Source organism: Macrotis lagotis, chromosome X (assembly GCF_037893015.1).
Source record: "Macrotis lagotis isolate mMagLag1 chromosome X, bilby.v1.9.chrom.fasta, whole genome shotgun sequence".
In the NCBI taxonomy this organism is placed as follows: domain Eukaryota; kingdom Metazoa; phylum Chordata; class Mammalia; order Peramelemorphia; family Peramelidae; genus Macrotis; species Macrotis lagotis.
The window spans coordinates 484,495,395-484,517,832 of record NC_133666.1 but is presented as its reverse complement, the minus strand read 5'-3'; the positions used below and the strand labels follow the sequence as shown (position 1 = coordinate 484,517,832).

Sequence of the window (22,438 nt, the reverse complement as noted above, 5' to 3'; positions counted from 1 at the left end):
CTGAACCCAAAGTTAAAAATTCTAAGAGTAGGAGGGAGAAGTGCATTGTAGCCATAAGGGCAACTTGGACAATGGAATGGAGGTGGAAGATGAAACACTAGACTCAGAAAAGAGTAAGTAGTTCAGCTTACCTTGAATGTAGAGTGTATTGAGGAAGAACAGCACACAATAATCTGGAAGTCAGGTTGTAGGCATTCTAATTTTTTTATTTGGTTTTTGCAAGGCAATGGGGTTAAGTGACTTGCCCAAGGCCACACAGCTAGGTAATTATTTAGTGACTGAGGTCAAATTTGAACTCAGGTACTCCTGACTCCAGGGCCAGTGCTCTATCCACTGTGCCACCTAGGCATCCCTGTAGGCAGTCTTATTGAAGTACTGGTCACTTTACAGTCTTTCTTCTACCACTGAGATATAGTATCCATAATAGATACCACAAACACCTAGTATAATGTTATCTGAATAATGAATGTTTAATATATGTTAAAAGAATGATTGAATGCCAAATTAATCACTCAAAATCTACTACTTTATTAAGTCTCTGATCCTTGAAATGACTTTCAATTTCTTCTACAATGCAATCCCATTTTACTATTTTCCCCTTATTTTTGACTAGCTCCCAAACAATAACCTCCATTCTATATTCATGTATCTACTGTTTTTCCTATATAATAATTCCTGTTTCCTTTGTTGTATTGGAACTCTGGTCTGGAATGTCTTGATTTATTATGCTTGCTTATTTAAAATCTACTTACTCTTTAAGGTTCAACTCAGATAGCAAGCTCCCAATTATTCTTCCCTCTTCCAAGTCAGGAACTACTAAGAGATACACATATGAATTCAGCTACTGAGTTCTTGATATGTGTCAGCCACTGCCACAGCAATTACTTTATACAACTCCCTCCATTTTTAGATGTGAGGAAATTAAGTGATTTTCCAAAGGAAAAGATAAGTAGCAGAATGAGGATTTGAAATTAGATCCTTTGACTCCAAATCCTGCATTCATTCCACTCTACCACAAATTGCCATCATTTTCAAACACCCTAACTAGAGCTGTTTGAATCTGAAGGTTCTTTATAAATCATCAGATCAACCAGCCTCATCAAATGAGAAAATGCATGCAAACTCTTTTGTAAAATGTAGAGTCACAAGCACACTACTAGCAACAATAATCACTATTATTTTATGTTCAAGGAAACCAAGGTCTGAAAAAAATGGAGTAATTGTTATAAGTCCATAGACTAGTAAATGTTGGAAATAGAAAGGTATCAGGTCACCTGATACATGGTGCTCTTTCCAATATGTCATACTGACTCCCTAATACATACTACAGAAAAGTCGGGCTAAGATGGTTCATGTCTTATATTTTTGAGAACTATTTATGCATTCAGTGTTAAGGTGTTGGTATAACAAATAAACAACCAAAAATGCCATATAACTACTACAACAAAAACCCTTTAAATTGTAGAATAGTTTAATATTCTTTGAACTCAGGGACTAGCCCTCCAAAAACTAGAGACACATTAGTATTGTTAGTGAAATAACACAAAGCTCAAAGTCCTCCTATGATATACTCACCACATTGCCATTCATAAAAAAGAGTTCTATCATGAATCCATTGTATTCGACCTTAAATAATAATGCTTTGAAATGTTCTAATTAATATAATTATGATGTATTTTGAATGCCTGATGCCACATAGTTTTTGAAACTGATAACTTAAATCTCTTATTGCTATTGTGTTATTTTTAAGTCCTAGAATACTTTGATAATAACATATTGTAATTTTTCTGCTTAAATTTCCACTGGCTGCTGATATTAGTATGTCTATTTCTTTCCATTACATGCTATATCAATAATAGTACCTTACAGTCTCATTCACAAGTCCTGCTTTTGCTAAACACTATTCTAGCACTGGCTTAGGTTAAATGCTTCGATAAGATGACTATTCTATAGGAGTGGCAATGAAGATAAAACACTATGTGTTTTTGTTGCTAAATAAGCCATTCAGATCTTTAGAGCAGTCATTTACTAAAAAAGTGAAAAGCTTATTTAAAACACACAAAAATGGGGGGTTTTCTTCCCTGTGCTTGCCAAGAAGCCTAATCAATTTTTAAAGTACAGCAATGACAGTAACAGAGAAATGTGGTTTCAAGCACTACCATTATGATAATAATCTGATGACATGTTAAAAAAAATAAAATGTGTGCTACAAGCTTATTGAAATGAGATTATTTTGAAGGGTAGGAAGATTATTTTTCCCCCAAGGAATAGACAATAACATAATAAGTAAAAGAGAAAAGTTTAACTAGTTCCAAATAAGTTAATATATATTCTTGATGCCTTCAGTAATAACATATTTGATAGTGAAAAGGGGGTTCAACAGCCATCTATTTCAGTTCAACCTCACAAAATAAAGGCCAACTATGATGTATCTGAAAAATTTTCCTGAATTTGAAAATCTTGTACCTCTTGGAAAAACACATTTTAAAAAAAGAAATAATTAACAAAAGTATTCAGTAGAATACATTTTAATGCATATAGTCCTCTTATGAATGTTAGGACTGGTCGATGTTCCCACAACTGAAAATGTACTACCAAAGATAGGATAAAAATGTATAGTGGTTATCATGAAGAAGAGATTGGAGTATGAATGTTTATGGCAAGAAGAAATGAAGAGAGTGTGTAAAATAATAAAACACACTTATAGTAATGACACTTAAAGTAATATATACTATAATTTACTATACATGTACTGACAAATAGTTTACATAGCTTCTTTTAATATAACATTAATGAATTCTCCTGCATGTAAATCAAGAATTTATTGACGACAATAATCATCAAAATATCATTTATTGAAGATTTTAAAAATTAATTTTATATACAATAATTCACATGAATGGTGGCAACCACTCAAGGTAGAGAGGAAAGACACCCCATTCTGAATTCCAATTCTTAGGAAATAAATATATATCAATTTATGCTATTTAAACATTGTAAAATAACATAAATATACATCTTAAATGAAAATTAAAATGGAAAGCATCAGTCAAGAATCAATAACAAATAAGCTAGTTTACAAGTGAATAAAGACTCTTGGAATATAATATATGCATGTACTATATATCATATATATATATATATATATATATATATATATAGAGAGAGAGAGAGAGAGAGAGAGAGAGAGAGAGAAAGAAAGAGAGAGAATATCTTTTTTTGGTTGGAAAAAACTGGAAAAAATGGTAATGCTTATTAATTGTGGAATGGTTAAACTAATTAAAGTATACTATTGTGATGGAAAACTACTGTGCTGTAAAAAATGGGTAGCAAGATGACATCAGAGACATGAAAAGAAAACTCATTTGATTTGGGATGAAGTGAGCATAACAAGAAAAAACACCATGTATTATAGCATATATGCTATAATTTCCAAATTAGTAAAATCTATAATGGAAAAAATACCTTTGAAATATTTAATAACATCCATTGTTTCAGGGAACTAATAAAAGAAGAATCATGCCTAACTCATGAAAGAATGATGATAGAATAATATAAAGAATAAGAAATGCACCTTTTAATGGAAACTTGCTTTGTACCAATGTTAATCTATGATTTCTTCTTTCTTTCCTTCTCCCCTTCATTCCCTATTTCTTTTTTCCTTCTTTTCTTCTCTTCTTCCCTCCTTCCTCTTTCTCCTTTCTTCTCTTTTCTTCTCTCAATCTTCACTATTTTCCTTCCTGCCTCCCTTTCTCCCTCTCTCCCAACTTCCTTCTTTCCTTCTTTTTCCCCCCTACTTTCTCTTTCTTGTAGGATGAGCGGGAAGATTTGAAAGGGAAAAAAGAATGCTTGCTAACTGAAAAATACAAAGATAGTAATAAATAATAAAACAATTATCAACAAAGGCTATTCAATTAGCATCAATTGTATGAAATAATAAAAAACATAATAATAAAATTTCAAGACAATTTTTCTAATATTTTTAAATTTATGCTATATGAAAAAGGTTTACAAACCCCCAATCTCTCTCTGTCTCATATTCATTGTGAAGAAAAAGTGATTAAAGGACAATTTTTGCCCAAATATTTGATATTTTAGAACCTCCTTAAAATTTACAAAGGTAATTATTAATCTTTTGAAGTTCTATAGTGTAGCTTGTTAAATAGAAATTGGAATTCAAGTACAGTTGGGTTTAAGTTATTATGTGGTGTCTTTTCTATGTTGTTACTGATTCTTGGCAAAGATATCCTTTGGAATTATGCCACTTTTGGAAAATTTCAAAAAGTACCTGATGAATATAGTGCCCGTGTTGTATCCGTTGGAATGACACAACAATTCAGAGTTGTTGAATAAAGAAGTTCATGAATTTGGTGAATGAGACATTAACTCCCAGAGCATGTTCAGGTCTGACTGCTCTTAGACGTAGGCTATAAGTCTCCAACCAGAAGTAAGGGTACACTTAATTTAATTCCCAGCTGTTCTATTCTGCCCCTCATCACTATATATTTTTTTTTTATCACAAAGCCTTAGAGATGGGAAACCAATTCTATGTCTGCCCCCAAATCTAACCCTCTAAAGAAACAATTGCTCATTGTAGCTTTTGATTCCCTCTCCTGGTTAAATTATGAATTCCCAAATGTTGTAATTTTTATATAATCTTTTTAAGGTAGTGTTTTTCTCAACTTCTATTTAAGAATATAAACTAACTTGTCATTAGAAAGCAAGTAATTGAAACATATGAAAACTACTTTCTTGAGGGTTTTATTTACTTTCTACTAAGGATGGTTTCATTATCTCTTTTTTTAAATTTTTTTTAAGGCAATGGTGTTAAGTGATTTGCTAAAGGTCACACAGCTAGGTAATTATTTAGTGTCTGAGGGCAAATATGAATTCAGATCCTCCTGACTCCAGGGCCAGTGCTCTATCCACTGTGCCACCCAGCTTCCTGAGTTTCATTATCTCTTAAAGAGAAACTACCATCCTCTTCCCTTGAGCCGTCCTGGGTAATCATTTAAAATGGTGAGGTATTCTCTTGATCCAGAGAACCCCACAAAATCATGCAAGTCAAGGGGTTCAAATCTCTGGGTCCACTTCAAGAACAACCGTGAAACAGATCAAGCCATCAAGGGCATGCACATCCGAAAAGCTACCAAGTATTTGAAAGACATCACATTGAAGAAACAATGTGTTCCATTCCATCGATATCATGGTGGCGTTGGCAGGTGTGCCCAGGCTAAGCAGTGGGGTTGGAAACAGGGTCGTTGGCCAAAAAAGAGTGCTGAGTTCTTGCTGCATACACTTAAAAATGCAGAGAGCAACACTGAATTAAAGGGTTTGGATGTGGATTCTCTTGTCATTGAGCATATCCAGGTTAACAAGGCTCCCAAAATGAGACGGTGTACTTACAGGGCTCCTGGCCGAATCAACCCATACATGAGTTCTCCTTGCCATATTGAGATGATACTTACTGAAAAGGAACAAATTGCTCCTAAACCAGAAGAGGAAGTTGCTCAAAAGAAAAAGATATTCCAGAAGAAACTGAAGAAACAAAAGCTTATGGCATGAAAGTAAATATGACATTAGAGTGCAAATAAAAGTGAAATGAAAAAATTTGTTACCGTAAAAAAAAAAAAAAAAGAGAGAAACTACCATGAAACAATACATTGCCTATCCAGGTATATATGTGTGAGAGGATTCTTTTCGAAGGAAGCTGAGCTGAGCAAAATGATCTATTTTTGTCTGGAGATCCAAGGAAACATTTTATAGAAATGAGATCTGGTAAAATTTAGTCAGTGATATTTCACTTAGTGATTGAGGCTAAACTACATAAGTTTGTCTATGAAATGTAGTCCCTATCAATTGCTATTCTTTTTCTGGGGAGCATATATGAACCATATTTCAAAGGCAAAGTTAGTTTAGAACCACAGAAAGAATCAAAGTTATATAGACTACCGTCATATTAATGAAGAGCTTGTGAGCTATATGTTCTATTCTGCGCCTCACTACTATAATTTTTATCACAAAGACTTAGAGATGGGAAACCAATTCTATGTCTGCTCCCAAATTAAATCTTTAAAGAAACAATTGCTCACTGTAGCTTTTGATTCTCTCAGAATGTTGTTATTTGGCCTAGAATTAAGGTGAAGCTTAATATCACTAAAATTACTTAATTTAAGAGGCGGCTTTTTGGCTAGGATTAGGAATTTAAAGATTTCTATCACAGTCATTATTTCAAAGTATTTTTTGTAAAAAGCAATACAATTCCCACCTATTCCATTGATTTAGAACCTAACCTCTGAGTTCTCACTGGACAATATTCTGATCATTTATCAGATAGATTTGAATAAGAAAAATCATAAAAATAAGTATATGATCATTTCCTATGTATTAAAAAATAAATCAATGTAGTCACCAAAAGAATATACAGCTGAAAAATGAAGTGAAGGAATAAGTATTTATTTATTGAGTTTCAACTGTTTACAATATTATACTATTCATTATAATCCTTATAAAGTAAACTAAGTCCTTGTCCTTAAGGAGCTTGCAATCTGCTAGAAGGCACCAAATAGAAAAATGCAGACATTTAAATAGAAATAATTAAAATGTATTAATATTGAAGGGATGCACACTAATATGTAGGTTTTCAGAGGCAGGAGAGGTCACTTAAGGGAATATGTCTACAAATATATGCAGTGACATTTGGAAATTACTTTCTCCTACTTCTTCTACCTTTCTAACTTCTACTTTTTTGTGTCATTGGTTGATTATAAAATCATGATATATAACACCATTCATCCACTCATTTGAGAAATTTTTACCACCAAACGTTGTAATCTAATATCTCAGAAATCTTATTTTAATTGCAACACCTAATTACAACCTACTTTTTCATTAATCAGGCATCTAAGATTTAAATATTTCATATCTCCAGTAATTCATGTTTTTCATATATTCAGCAAAAAGTCAAATTTCACACTAATCCATAGATTTGGAAACTAATAGCTTAATTAAATTCCTATTTTGGTCACATATTCATTTTTCCTTTTGATTTAGATAAAAGTACTTGTCATTTTAAGGGACTTTTAGAAATTCCAAACATTCTAGAGTGAAATGCATTGACCAAAAAGACCAAAAAGTTGTTTAAAAGTGTGTGTGTGTGTGTGTGTGTGTGTGTGTGTGTGTGTGTGTGTATGTATGTGTGTGTGTGTGTGTGTGTAAACAATCTCACAAACACTTTCTGCATATCACTCTCCAGTTTGCAAATATCCTTTCTAAGAATTTTATAAGCATTCATGGAAGTGCAGTCTAATTTTCTGGCAAATTAGTTCAAAGTAGTCATTTTGCTCCAGACAAGTTCAAATGTGTAGAGACCATTATTTTCCTCCCTGAAATACATGTGATAGACACTACTCTAAGACAGGTAACCAAAGCTGAGGGTAGAATTTCTCCAACCAAGTCTGATTTTAATGTTGGCATCTCCTCAAAGTTAACATTAAAATCAAACTTGGTTGGAGAAATTCTACCTTCAGTTTAACTATATGTATGTCTATACACATATATGTATGTATACAGACATGCATGCACATGCATATATGTCTATATATGTGTGTGTACAGGCTTGCATATACATATACAAATGTAACTATATAATATGTCTGTTTCTTTCTACACACTGAAAGAAGTAGGGTGCAAAATTGAGGCCAAATATTAATTTTATTGATTTATTTTTTCCAAATATTTTCTTCATATGAGGAAAATGTTACATGGTTAACACACTTAATATAGCATTGTTTATGAATACCTTGAATGTATTTTGGAAAAATATATACATATATTCATTTTAATGTTTATTAACTCTTTCTAGAAAACATGTTCAAGTTATCTTAAGTTCAGACAAAAACCTATGAAAATTAGAAGAGTAATGAAAATGCATACATAAATGTTTAAATATTTTTATTTTAAAGGCAAATATAAATATGCACTTATATACGTGGCATTTTTCCACCATAAAGGTAAAATGAGATATAAAAGAGTAAGGATAGATCCATATGTTACTATACATAATTAAAAAATCAATTCTTTTTACTACCCAATATACTTTCCACTACCTAACATAAAAGAAAATAATTCATTTATTAAATTATAGGAGACTTTCTGGTTATGAAAATCATCAAATTTGCCAAAATACAGTAGAATTCAAAAAAGATTCTATGTTAAATCTTTGGTTTGTCCCACATGTCAAACAATTCTCCTGAAATATACATTCATAATAATGAAAAGTTGTGCTTACTACTCTGAAATATAGTATTTCCTCTGATCTTCACAAAAATTCCATGAGAAAGAACATTTCTTATTATTCATATTTGATGAAGAGAGAAATTTAGATTTGGAGAGGTCTTTTCTAAGATCATGCAGCAAAGTATCAGAACTATGATCTGAATCTGAAGCTTGTATCACTACGTTCAGTGAAATTTTTTATAATGGTAAAGAACATACTGCCATTCTTCCTAAAATAAAATCTGTTATTAAATTTTTAAGTATAGTCTTCCCTTTACACAATAACTGTGAAGAACATACTATGTATATTTAAATGATTCACCAAAATTAACTATTGTGAATGATCAGGAAAATATCTCAAAATCTTATAAACTTGGAGGTTCAATTATATGATAATAGTAAAAGAAATTTTAATTAAGAAAATTGATTTAACAAAGATAAATAAATAGTGTCATTGCATTTGTAAAAACTAAGATAAGCTAAAATAATTTTTAGCGATTGGGATTCAGATCCCAACAATGTTGCATTTCATATCAGTATAACATGCAAAAAGCCTTTGGATTGTCTTCTCTAATTCATCCCATAATAAATTAGGTAAAAAAAGGAAACCATGATAGTTAATCAAATTCCTTTGATTTTCATGTTTAAAAGATTTTTTTTCTTAGTCTGAAGTAGAGGATAATATTAAGACAAATGCATATTTCAGCTCAGTAAAAGGGGCATAGAGAAAGTAAGCAATTAGATATGTCTACAAATAGAATTGATCACTGAATATGACAGCATGCTACATTTTTCTAGAGATATACCCAAGTTGAGGTTTGACAACTGTGGCTACTACAATTCAATTCATATAACTGTTTCAAGTTTGACAGACAAACCTCTGAGGTCCCTCTGAGTCTTATCCTAAATGGTATAGGAATGTTGCCAGTCACAAAATATGAAGCATTATTGTTAAAAAATTATAGTCTTATCATCATAAATTAATTTTTGTTTGAGAAAATACATTTAAATTTATTTCCCCTCAATTTAATAGACATTTCTAAGAAAGCAGAATATTTAATTTATATACTTTTGCAGATAATAGTTTCATTTGAATATGACAAAACCTTATTTCTCCTTATTTTTATTAATATTAAAAAGTAATTGTCTTCTAATTTAAAAGTTATACAAGATGATTTGATTGCAAAGTTGTTTTAAAAAACTATTTAACTCTGTCACTAACTTGCAAGAGAAAACCTGTTTTCTTAGAGTGAATCACAAAATGAAATTGCCAATTTCACTGTGAGTGAACTAAACAAAGAAAAAAAAGAATGTGACTAGCACTAAGGTAAGGTACCCTTTCATCTTTGTTATAGATATGGTGTAATATTCTTAATACACAATTATTTGTGATGCAGAGAGCAGATACAAATAATAGGAGGAATAACTGCACAAGTCTAAGAAGTTCAAGATATTTAATACCCATAACCCTGAATATATTATGTATGACAAATATCTAAAATCTCAGTATAAATATGAACCTCATTTACTCATAAGTCCATTTACTCAATCACCCACCCAGATTCAGTATACAACTATAGTATACACGCTCATGTATGCTATAATAGTTCATATTTATGTAGCATCTTTAATTTCTACAAAGTACCTTCCTTACATTGACTTCGAAGAAGCCTAGATTCCTATGTTAGAAATGAGAAAACTATGATTCACAAAGATGAAGTAACATGCCCATGATAGCTATTAGATAATGCAGTCTAAATTTATAGCCAGGGGTTCTTTCCTCATGACCACTGGTCTTTTTACTCACTTGTTATTTGGTCTCTCATTAATGAAAAAGGAAAGCATTCAATGTTCTCAACTTTTTGTTTAAGTCAGTTATCATCAATGACTCTTCTAATATAAATAAACACCTCAAATTCAAGTAACTGATAGTCTCAAGTTATCACTTTTAATGTAAGAGTATTTATTGACTGACTAACCTATTGTGGAAATGATCATTTGGTCCTTTCAGTCACAATGATAGCCATGTTCTATTATAAATGGCAACACTTATACATATAGATACTATGAGGATCTAAATATTTCTTTATTGTTTCAGGAATTATTTCAAAGGATTTATCAGACTTGTTTCCAATAAATTAAATTAAAAAGTAAATTAAAAATATACTCACAGTAGTAAAATGTTTCATAAAATATCATCAAATGTTGACTTTCCTCTCTGCCTTTGTTGCTATGTATCTCTCCTTTCCTGTTTCTTTGTGGCTTTCTGTATCTGTGTATATATGTATATGTATATATATATATATATATATATATATATATATATATATATATATGTACCTCTATTCATATCTTTTTATCTCAGTTTCTCTATTTCTGACTCTGTGTCTGTGTCTCTCTGTTTCTCTGTCTCTATGTGTCTCTGTCTCTCTGACTGTCTGTTTCTCTGTCTCTTTCTGTCTGTCTGTCTATCTTTGTACCTCTCTATGTCTCTCTCACACTCACACTTAAACACATACACACCACACACACACACACACACCCTTCCCACGCCAGTACAATCAGAAACTGAACTAATAATCCTGTTTCATCAAATTCCAAGACCAAGATGACTGTGTTCATTGGAAAGATCTAGAGAACCAAAGCAGCACTGGACAATATCTATCAAATTTCTAGTTTATAAGTTTATAGGATCATAAATTTAGATCAAAAAAGGATGTCAGAGACCAAAGTTCTTCATTATGCTTAAAATACTTTATTTCAATAAATAACATTCTCAGGCTTGATTATTGTATACTAAAGTTGTGTAACGTAAAATTGTGTAGCAAGTATGTACATATTTAAATTTTGTACAAAGCACAAATATATTGAAAAGAAACCCCAAAATCAGAGTCTTATTCAGGATTTCCAGCTAATCACTTCTTCCTAGGTCTTAAACTAAACTATACTCTGACACTTGTCCTTACTCATTTTTTATTAAATTAGAAAAAGAAATGTGATTTTCAAATAGCTAGTACTAAAAAGGGGGGAAATGTACTAATAATGCTTTGCAAGAATGCTTGCAACTACTGGAAGTCATTTATTAATGTTTTAAAAATTACCTTTATTATGAGAAAAGTTAAAAATAACTTATAATTTCTTACTCAGACAGGCTTCAAATTGCTGCTTAAAACTTTCTCCTTGAATGATATCAGCAGAGAACAAAATGAACAGTTTAGCATTTAATTGTATTTGTAATTTTAAATGAAATAAAGAAAATAAAAGATTCAGTTATAATTACCACAACACAAAATCATTTGTTATTTGATCATAGTTGCCTTAGGACAAGGGAGCGGTATTAGAGATAAATAAGAGGCTCCATTTAAAAAATAATTGAAATATTTTAACTGACCAAAGAATTATTTTAATATTCACTTTTAATTATACTACTTTATAATAAGAAAAATTAAGACTTATTCTGAACTTGTTTTTCATAAATACAAGAAATCCAGTCAGCTAATAGTAAAATACAAGAAAGAAATGGCAACCTTTCTTCTCAAAAGTTTTAGCCTGTGTTCAGAGTAAGGTATGAGACTCTGTCATTATCATTTTAATTTGGCACAAACATGAATGATTCAAAAGAAACAAAGTCTCCACAGTTTTATTCCACAGCATTCAATTGGCCTATTCTGATCTGAGTAGTACACCCCATTACCATGAAATTTTCTTCAAAAGCAAGCCCTCTGGGTCATATGTACAAGCTAGAATGAGGGATTTCCTTTATGACATTATACTATAAAATAAACTATTAAATAATATTTCAGTTCTGGAGTTGAGAAGAGTGGCATGGTTTAGACTATGACAAATTTTACAAACATTATATTTTAGTATGATCATCCTATAGATAAATTCTAATTACAGAAAGAATGGATACTTGAGACATACTTTAGCTACATTGTGTTACCATCTTCTCTTTCAGGAGAGTGAATGCCATTCTCCATCCCTTGGCTTATTCACAGTTCTTTTATTAACTCTTTAAGATTAGGTAATCAAGTTGATAAAGGTAGGCTATTCAGTTTTTTAAAGAACATAATCATGCTTCTTCATCAGTTGCAGATAAATTCTGAAGATAACTGACATTCTTTTGAAAAAAAAAACTTGTCTCAAAGTCTCCATTAGATGACATTACAAAGAGAAAGACTGAAAGAAGTTTCCTTATTTCTCATTCATTTTTTAAGAGCTAACACTTGTCTCAACAAAGAGAAAAGTAAGAAATTTCACTATCATCTAAAACTAAATTCCAGCAAAGTTTACAGGATTTGGAGGAGAGGAAGCTTCCCACCTGAACAGAATGGCAAAATAGTGTTTTTCCTGTATGTATGTCTAATTATTAGTATATATTTTATATTTGAATGTATGTTATGTGTGTATAATGCCTGTATATATGTAGTCCCTTGATTAAAAATTTATAACACTTTTAAAAATTTCCTCACAAACACCACAGTGAAGGAGTTAATTCATGGAATATTTCACCCATTTTTGGAGTAAGGATTATGATCTGTTTGAAACTGTGAGAGGTAGGAATCAAATCCAATATTTTCTACACTCTTCCTTTAACAGTTTTTAAGCTGCTAATACGTCACTTCTCTAGGAGACTTTTTACTTCCAGAAAACAGGTAAATGCCGATTATTTAAAAAAAATATTTGAATCAACATAAACTAAATTGGGTCATATGAAATACATGTTTTGATTAGAAGAACCAGAATGATGTAGACGACTGAGCACAGTGAGACCTATCTGCATTTGCTGACTAGTTGAACAAATCAGTTAATCAGCAAACACTTATCAAGGCCTGTTAGGTGGCGGTGGCGGACACTGTTAGGTGAACTGGTGATACAAGGGCAATAATGAAACAGTACCTCTTAGAAAGTTTATATTGCATTGGATATATAACACACATACATACATATATAAATACATATATGCATATATATACATATATATGTATATATATATGTACATATATATATATATATATAGACAAAGTCAATACAAAATAATCTGCGGAGAATGGGTACTAACACCTGAAAGGGGATAATGAAAGATTTCAGTCAGAAAGTAGACCTTGGCGTTAGTATGTAAGAAGAAAGAGGGAAGGGAATATGGCCACTGGAGGAGAAGTAATACCAAAAAACTAAGTATGGGATGTGAAGTGCCAAATTCTAAAGCATAAGAATACTATTGTAATTACATGTTGAACTATAGAACATTGGAGACAAAGTTTGGGGGCAGACTGAAGAATTTTAAAAGACAAACACAGAATTTTATATTTTATCATAAAGTTAAAAAGGAACCAGTTAAATTTATTCAACAGAATAGACCTGTGCCTAAGGAAAATCATTTTGGTGTTTGTGTGAAGGATGGATTCAAGTTGAATGAGATTCGAAATTGGTGTCAATTTCCTCTTATGTAACATAGAAATGTAATTTCTGCCATTCCTATATCTTCAGCTTGTTAGGAGCATCATATGAGAAAATGTATACAAATGTGATATCATGAATACCTCCTTTCTTTTCACTCCTCAAACCCTCCATCTGGAATCATCTCTGACTTTCCTCTGATGTTATTCTGCATTGTGTACCACAGGGTTCCCTCTGGCATTTTAAACATAATTTAATGGGCTATGATAGAAGTCTATGACTGATACACTTAAATATCTTTTTCTTCTTTCATCATTTCCTAAACTCCTACCACATAGAATGGGACCGTTTGAAACAAAGTATGAATGTAACCTAGAGGAATTTTGAAGCCAATGAGAGACAAACTTAATTAAGAGAACCCGAGCTAATGCTTTTAATCATGCATGAATTAGTGAGAATGGAAAATTTTTGAGAATCTCTATTTTCAAGTTTTTTCAAAGTCAAACTCACTGAGTCGCTTTATTATTTTATGACAAGGGCAGTGATTTCTGAAATTATTATATTTACTAGTTTAAAATTAAAATACAAAGCCACAATCACAAACAAAATGCCTGAATTATCTATGCCCCTGCTTGGTATGAATGGTTAATAATTGCTGTATATATATATATATATATATATATATATATATATATATATATATATATATATATGGATATATGTCCATTTCTTCACCATATTATTAACATATATGTATAATGGAGCATATAAATATTCACAGGACATCCCATATACTATATGCAGCAAATACAAAGTCACTTTTCCTTTCTTGTAATTCTAAAAATCATAACCTATTACTTCCATTTTTTTCTATTTCTATCTACTTGAAGGGGTGCAGTCTGGACCGAAGTTTATATGATAGATACAAAGTGAGAAGTATTGTTGAAACCTTAGTTTGCTAAGTTTTTTTTTAAAGAAATCTTCATCATAAGTCATTGAGTGAATATATGAATATTTAAAGAAATGCTCAAAATAAGAATGTTGCAACAATATCACTAGAATTAACTGTAATCCCTGACTATACTTATATAATTCAACATGCACAAAGAATTTCTACTCAATTTATAGATTTTTATAGAATCTTCATGGACTTAAGAGTTTTTCTATATCATCTATATCATTTATGTATTTTATAATTTCAGTGAATTAGAATGCACTAAAAGACACATAACCTTAGTAATACTTTGATTACAATGTTTTATTCACTTTATATTGGGGAAGTTGTCATGGGATTAAATCGGAGATTTAAAATTGAATGAGACCATAGACATCCTTGAGTCCAAACTTGACAATTTAAGAAGAAGCAAAAGAAAGTTAAAATGATTCCATTTCATAAGTAGCAAAACCAAGGTATTAAGCCAGGACCTGATTCTATACCAATAATCTTTACACTATGCCATATTGCTTCCTATGAAAGGGCTAAAAATGAAAAAAAAATGAATGATTTTCATGTATTTGTGAATTTTTATGTTTCACCTATTTACATATTAAAATGGATGTCCCTTAAAAAGTACCTATATTTTATTTAACAATTCAATTTAAAAAGCCACTTTTTAGTACTTATTTTGGAGAATAAATGCTAAAAATTTCATAATGCTATCATTTCTGTAAGCAGTGTTCTTTTTTAAAATTTTTAATTGATATTTTTCCAGATACATGTTTTGTTAGTTTGTTTTTCAACATTCATACATATGTATATGCATATTTTAAAGTTGCATAATTTCCTTCCACAATCCCTTCCCACTCCCCTCCCCTCAACCATGAACAATCAAGTGATTATTGTAAATACACATTTGAATTAAAAATGTTTGCAGGTTACTCATTTTCAGAATGAGGAATTAAGATTAAGGGAAAGAAATACATAAGAGAAATAAGTAGATGTAACATTCATCAGATTCTGAAAGGTTATTTTTATTTTGTTTTGGTTTGGGTTTTCTTTCTCTGGATGGAGACAGCATGTAAACAGTGTTCTTATCTATCAGATAAAAATGAAAGAGTAGAAATCATGATAATTTATAAATTATATTCCCCTCCTCTAACAACTCAGGAATCATGGTAGAATTAGCATTTATCAACATCAGCAGCACGTAACAGAACTTTTAACTGTTAAAAAAATAGGGCACATCTTCTTAAACAGTAATTATTTTTTTAATGGAAAAAGGCTATGAAATTTAAGGAAATAGAGATAAAATTTTTTAACAAATTCCCATCATGATTTCTTTTTTTTTATGTTTTTTTTTTTTGTAAGGCAAATGGGGTTAAGTGGTTTGCTCAAGGCCACACAGCTAGGTAATTATTAAGTGTCTAAGATCGGATTTGAACCCAGATACTCCTGACTCCAGGGCCCCTGCTTTATCCACTGCGCCACCTAGCTACCCCTATCCATCATAATTTCCTAACTAAGATTTCATTAAACAAAATCAGAAAAAAAATCAGTATTCACAAAAGGAAGGGAATTAATTCATGGACCTAAGCTCTTCTTTGCTTCCCCCATCCACACCCCATGGGGGAGAGATCATAAAAACATACATTATGACTCAAGGACTTATGGCAAATCTGACTCTTGAAGCAGTCCTTTACATTTTCTGTAAGTTTGGCAATTTACTTTTATTCCTCCCCTCAGTTGTAGCTGGTTAAGAGATAGTCACTCTACATGTTGCAAGAGATTGGAGTTTCTTTAGTTTGCTTTCTAGCCAGTGCTTTTTCATCCATAAAAGAGAGAAAGAGTAGAGCAAAGGCAGTGGAAGAATTTCTGCAATAGGCTGGACCAATGCCTACAGGGCAGAAGAAGCTTTATTGCCCTACTACATCATTAAAACTTGTATTAACCACCTGTGCTCTTATAGTACTGACCTACTGTGAAGGACACACACACACACAAACACATATACAGAGAGATGCAAAAAAGCCCCAAATAAACCTATTCTTTTAGAATTATACTTGAAAAAGAATACAAAAATATATGATAAGAAATACTTTAAGATCACCATAAAACAAACCCTAAAGGATTCTGAGAACTATCCATGGTATAGGTTGTCTTGAGGGTAAAGAGGTACAGCTATTTTCTTAGAAAATGTTAAAAATTTTTATTTAGACACCATAGACACTTCTAACCACAATTCAGTCACATAAATCAGTTCAGCATACTTGAAAAGTTTATTAAAAATCCCCTGTATTATTTGGAAAATTACATTCAAACTTAAGGTCAAAGGAAAATTATTAGCTTTTATCTTTTGAATTAAAATGAACATTTGTGGTGAAATTTGAGTGTGTAGGGAGAGAAATGTGTATAAGCTCTACATTAAATAGTCATTATATAATGCATTTTTAAGTAGTTTCTCAATTGCCTTTATACTAAATATGCATGCATTTTTTTTCATGAAAGTGGTTTATTATTTGCTCATACTGTTACCTTCTGTCATTCCCATTTTATGTATTGAGGCTATAGTACCATCTGCCCAAGACTCTTCTGGTTGAACTTTTATATATGCATTTTATAAATAGTAGAGAATTATATATGCATTTTATATATACATTTTATAAATAGTAGAGAATTTCTTAAATGATTAGTTTTCTTCATGGCACTCAAGGTGTATCTATGCAGATTTATTGCTAAAAAAAATAAAGCAAATGCTTTTACAGGCTAAACTTTCATTTGTCCAAGTTTATATTTCTTAGAGTAGAACTTTGAAGCAGGTAAAGAGAAAATTATGGGTCTAAATTATATAAAAACATAAATGTGTGTTAGTGTGTTAAATATATATATATACATATATGAATTTTAATAATACATTTAGATAATTATACTTGAACCAAAAATTTGCTAAGGGCAGAAAAGTATAGATGCATACTGTATATTTTGATCTACATTTGGATGTGTGTATAGCTATGTAATGAATATAATTGCAATTTAAAAGTAAAAGCAACAAAATATCAATGGCACTGTAATTTGGGAGAGAGGATCTAATGATTTTTGTTTTGACCTTATTTTCCAGAGAGATGTATCTTACCATCTGAAAACCTGGAAAGCAGTTTGTGGGAATTGTTTGGCAATGATTTTGACAATGGTTCAGTACCCACCCCCCCCACCCCCACCCCCGCCCCACAAATGTCAGACTCATTTCCTGCTAGAAGCTAATTCTTTAGACAATATTCCATAGTCTCGTTATCAGGCACTCTGAGACAGTAACACAACAGACAAGGGGAGGAGGGTCCCTTTGGGACCTTAAAGCACCCATTAGCACAAACCATCTACTGAAACTGATATAATTGGGATTCCAAAGGGAGAGAGTGTATGGGATCAACATTCCTGTCAAAATAGTAAAGGGTTTCAAAGGCAATTTGTGATGATAATTTTTCCTTTATGTAGACACCTCTGTTTCTTACTAGGCTGACATCTTTTGCAAGTGATAAATATTAGCACTACATCCAGGGTTGATCAGCTCAGTAAGGTCATGTCTGAATGTAGTTTTTCAGATGTCCTTTTCCTTATCTATCAAGGAAGGAATAGGGAATATTTTTTGACTTTAGAATAGCCTCTAAAGGTGGGGGGGGGGGGGGGGAGGGCTACAACAAAAATTCTCTCTCTCTCTCTCTCTCTCTCTCTCTCTCTCTCTCTCTCTCTCTCCCCTCAACGCACACTTTTTTCCTGCTTCCACTACATCTTCTTTTCTTCCTTTCACTCTTCTCTGAAGAAGGCACAAGCACCTCACAGTCTCCCTTTGCATTTTTTAAAGTCATTTTAAAAAATACCTTCCCAATGTTCTCCTACATAGCTCTGTGTCTATTCCAGGAGTTCGAGGCTCAGCCTCTCGTGTCCTTCAGAACATTGTCAGTATCATCTACATCAGAAGGGGGCATAGTCGTCACTCCTAATCCGTGGTTGGCAAATGTAGCAGCGGGAATGCTAAAAGCTAAGCCAGACATTTCCTTCCTCCTACCTCTACACACCTGCTTGCCTGCCACATTCACCGAAACTGCTCCTTATGGGTGGGTGAGAATGTGGGGGAAAGGCAGCACATGGTATCGGATAATTCCCAGTCTTTCCCATATACCTAGAAACCGTGGACCACCAGTCTTTGTGTTTTCCTTGCATGCCATCAATATTGTTTTTACTTTTCCTTTATTCTCCAATAAAACACAATAAAACGCTTCCCGCCTCTTTAGTTCATTTATTAATTTAACAAAGAACAATCATCTTGGGTCATTTAGGACCAAGATGTGGAGATATTCATTCAGAAGTGGGAAGTTTAAAAACAGGCACAGACGCACAGTTGAAATCTTGAAATCGCCGGTCCTTATAAAATATCCCCTTCTTAACAGTCTGTGTTGTTCCTCCATGCCGATTCTAGTCAGCTTCTGTTGCTTTCTCCATTGTCATCAGTCCTTGTCTCCCCCAGCCTAGCTTTTCCTCTCCGCGCCTCATTGCCCATGTCCTGTATACATTTTTACTATATATTCCCCTCTGTCATTAGGTTTGTTTCCGTCTCCATTCATTCCTTTTTAAGTCACCTGCATTTTCTTTCTTCTTTCTTAGCATTTGCCTATCATTCTGCCTTCCGCCTAACTCCCTCCCTTTTACCTCCCTCCCTTAGCTCTATCCTTATTATTTCCCTCCAATCTTTCCACAGGATCACTTTATTAGTTCAAAACCCTCAAAATCTTTATTGCTTCTCCAAGTCAAGGGACATCTACTCGTCACAAAAAGAACCAAAGGAATTTCACAAAGTTTGTTGTTGCTGCCCTGTCTTTCCACAAACACACACATACATACACGCATGTGTATGTGGCCATATGTGTATGCCCACGTGTTATATATGTATATATCTGTGTTTACCCATGTAGGTTGTTAAAAGTGGAAGTGGATTTAATGGACATTTCAGGATTCTCCTGAAAAGAAGACAAGAGGTTGATGCTAAATTCATAAGAGCAGCATGTTTATGCATCTCTTGCATATAAGATCACACATAAATTATGCCATTACACATTCTATGGCAGGTTCCAATCACATCATCCCCTTCTACATCTAAATTAAGAATTGAATGATTTGCTTTAACATAAAATTCCAGCCTGGGCAATGCAAACTAGCCAAGTCCCTCTTCTCTAAGAAAAGGAAGTAAAGACAGCAGGTTCTCGGTATGGCTTGCCACCCACACCCCGAGCTGCTGAGCTTCCTTTCTGCAGAGCCGGGACTACAGCTAGGCTCCCACCCCAGTCAAGCAACAAGCGGACACAGAGGGCTCTTGGCAACTGCTTTCTCTCCCTGACCACCTAGTCCCCTTCCCAGACTCTCGGCTTCTCCGATTCTTTCCTCCCGCTGGTCAAACCTCTGCCGCGTCCGTACAAGCGGCAGACGGCATATGGCAAAGAGAAGAGCAGGTAGAAAAGAGAAGAATGAAGGAGAATAACTCACCCCCAGCTTCCTGCTGCGGATTTTCACATAGCCTTGCTTGACGATATCATTAAAGTTGGAGGCCATGGCTAGGTCTTTGCCGCTTTTCTTCTCTTTCTTCTTTCTATCCCCGATGTCCAGATTCCTCCTCCTCCTCCTCCTCGTCCTCCTCCTCCTCGTCCTCCTCCTCCTCCTCCTCCCTCCTCCTCCTCCTCCTCCTCCTCCTCCTCCTCCTTTTCCTTTAGGGTGCCCGTGGCAGACTGATTGGGAAGCTCTAGCATTCAGGCAGCAAAGGAACAGCAGCCAAGGCGCTGCTGCTGTCCTGTTCCTGCTGGGGATGTGTAGTGGATGCAGCCAGTGGATTCGCTGGTCCCTGGGCTCCCGCAGGGCGCTGCTGCCACCGACGAGGTACCTCGGCTGTTGCTACTCCCTAGTCCGGTAGCCCCAGTAGCTCAGCCAGCATCCACCGCTGAAAAGCAAGGAGGTGGAGACAGCCGAGCGTCTGGCCGTCTGTATCCCAGCTTTAACCTCGACAGTGAAAGGATGGGGAGATGGAAGGCGTCCTCCCCCCTCCTTCCCTTCTTCACCTTCTCCTTGTCTTCAGGCTCCGCTGCCGCCGGGAGGGAGAGCGCTTCTGCCGGCTCTTCCGCCAGCTGTTTGCTCCCCCCCTCTGCTGTCGCCGCCCCGGGCACCCACGGGCTCGCAGCATCACTCAGCAGCTCCACAGCTGGCTGGACCGCACCATCCCGGCTCCCCTGTGAGGGGAGAGAGGAAAGGGGAGAGTGGGGGAAAGCAAGCCTCCTTTCCAGCTTATTTTTGCTGTCTTTCCCACACACTCCAGGTTCTTGGCTTAGAAGATGCTCAGAAGACGCTGTCTCCTACCACTACTACCACCAGACTCCTAACTCTTGTCTTGCTCCTCACCCCAGCATTCTCGCTAAGTATCCATCTCTCTTTGCCTATCATCACCTTCTTGATTCTACTGTTTTTCTCTGTCCTGCGCTTTCTAACATGCTCTTGTAACTTCCAAAGGATTTTAATCTCAACTTGTACATTTAGAACCAGGAAGGAGTAAGAGCAAGAGGCGAACTCAAGAGACGGTTTATTTGTACAGCCAAAATGACAACGACATCTCTATTTCATTCAGATTTGATTTTAATCCAAACCAAATCCCCAATCCCCAAATAACAACCCCCAATAAGAAAAAAGAAAAAAACGACACAGAGAAATCGTGAGCACCTGGTTAGTCAGAATGTTCCTTAATAGAATGATCCAAAATGGCAAAAGATCCAACCCAAATATCAAGACATTGAAGAAGGCAAAAATTATTTTGAGATGTTTGATTTTTAATTCCATTCAATTAATTAGATGACAAGGAGTTCAGGTTTTAAAAGCATAAGTGGAATTAGAAAATAAGCCCACTAAGAGTAAATATGATACTTTACTAAGAGTTTGTTAAACCCTCCCCCATTGAACTTTTACACTTTTTTCTTCTTAAAATGGTAATCAAATTTAAAGTTTATTCTTTAAGATGTATTTTGCATTTGTATTTCTTTTTTACTATAAGCAAGAAAATATTAAACATTTGGGGTTCTTGCAATGGTATCTGAAGTAAAACAATATGAAACATTAATGTATATCCTTTCAATGTAGTAGAAGTCCTTTTGTTAGAGGTTAATGACATTTGAAACCTCAGATATATATAAAAGGTGTTTCCCCCTCAAATCCTCAAATTCTCTTTAGTCAAAGGTTGCAAAATAACATTTGATGAAAAGTTCTTAAAGGAATAAGGCTAAAGAGCTTAGATGATGTGACAAAATACTAAGTTTTCTAAAGCAGTGCCATTTTAATTGTTTATATCTATTCAACCATTAATCCATCTGTCTGTCTGTCTGTCTATCTGTCTTCTATCTTCTCTATCTCCAGCAATTTGGTAATACTTTTACTATATTTTATTACCTCACTGTGATTTAGAGGTGATCTGTATGCCTGAAGTCTCAATAAGTGGATTTCAAGGTCTTGTTAAATTACTCCCAGGCTGATAAGATATAATGCAAATTGGGTTGGGTGAGGAGGTACTTAAGATATAGACCCCCCCTCCCTCCCCTACAAAACTTGGAAAGCATCTTACCTAACCACACTTCTGATGAAAATGTAGACCAACTTTGTTGTATAGATGAAAGCAACTCAAGAAGGTCAGCAAGTATTGAATGGAGAGGTTATTTGCCCTTTTCAGCAGTAGAGAGAAGATACACAACAATCAAATCATGAATGTTTATGTTATTTTTAAAAAATCTTTTGTTCACTTCC

At 33.7% G+C, this 22,438-nt stretch overlaps 1 protein-coding gene across 1 annotated transcript in view; it reads right to left on the bottom strand.

Annotated features, from left to right (window-relative positions):
• DOK6 (docking protein 6) overlaps positions 1-20,251 on the bottom strand; it is a 709,371-nt gene extending 689,120 nt beyond the window's left edge. Inside the window, exon 1 of the mRNA XM_074201732.1 lies at positions 20,150-20,251. Within this exon, the coding sequence (XP_074057833.1) occupies positions 20,150-20,215 (66 nt within the window). The 5' untranslated portion in view covers positions 20,216-20,251. The remainder of the gene's footprint in view (positions 1-20,149) is intronic.
• Positions 20,252-22,438: the final 2,187 nt, after the last annotated feature.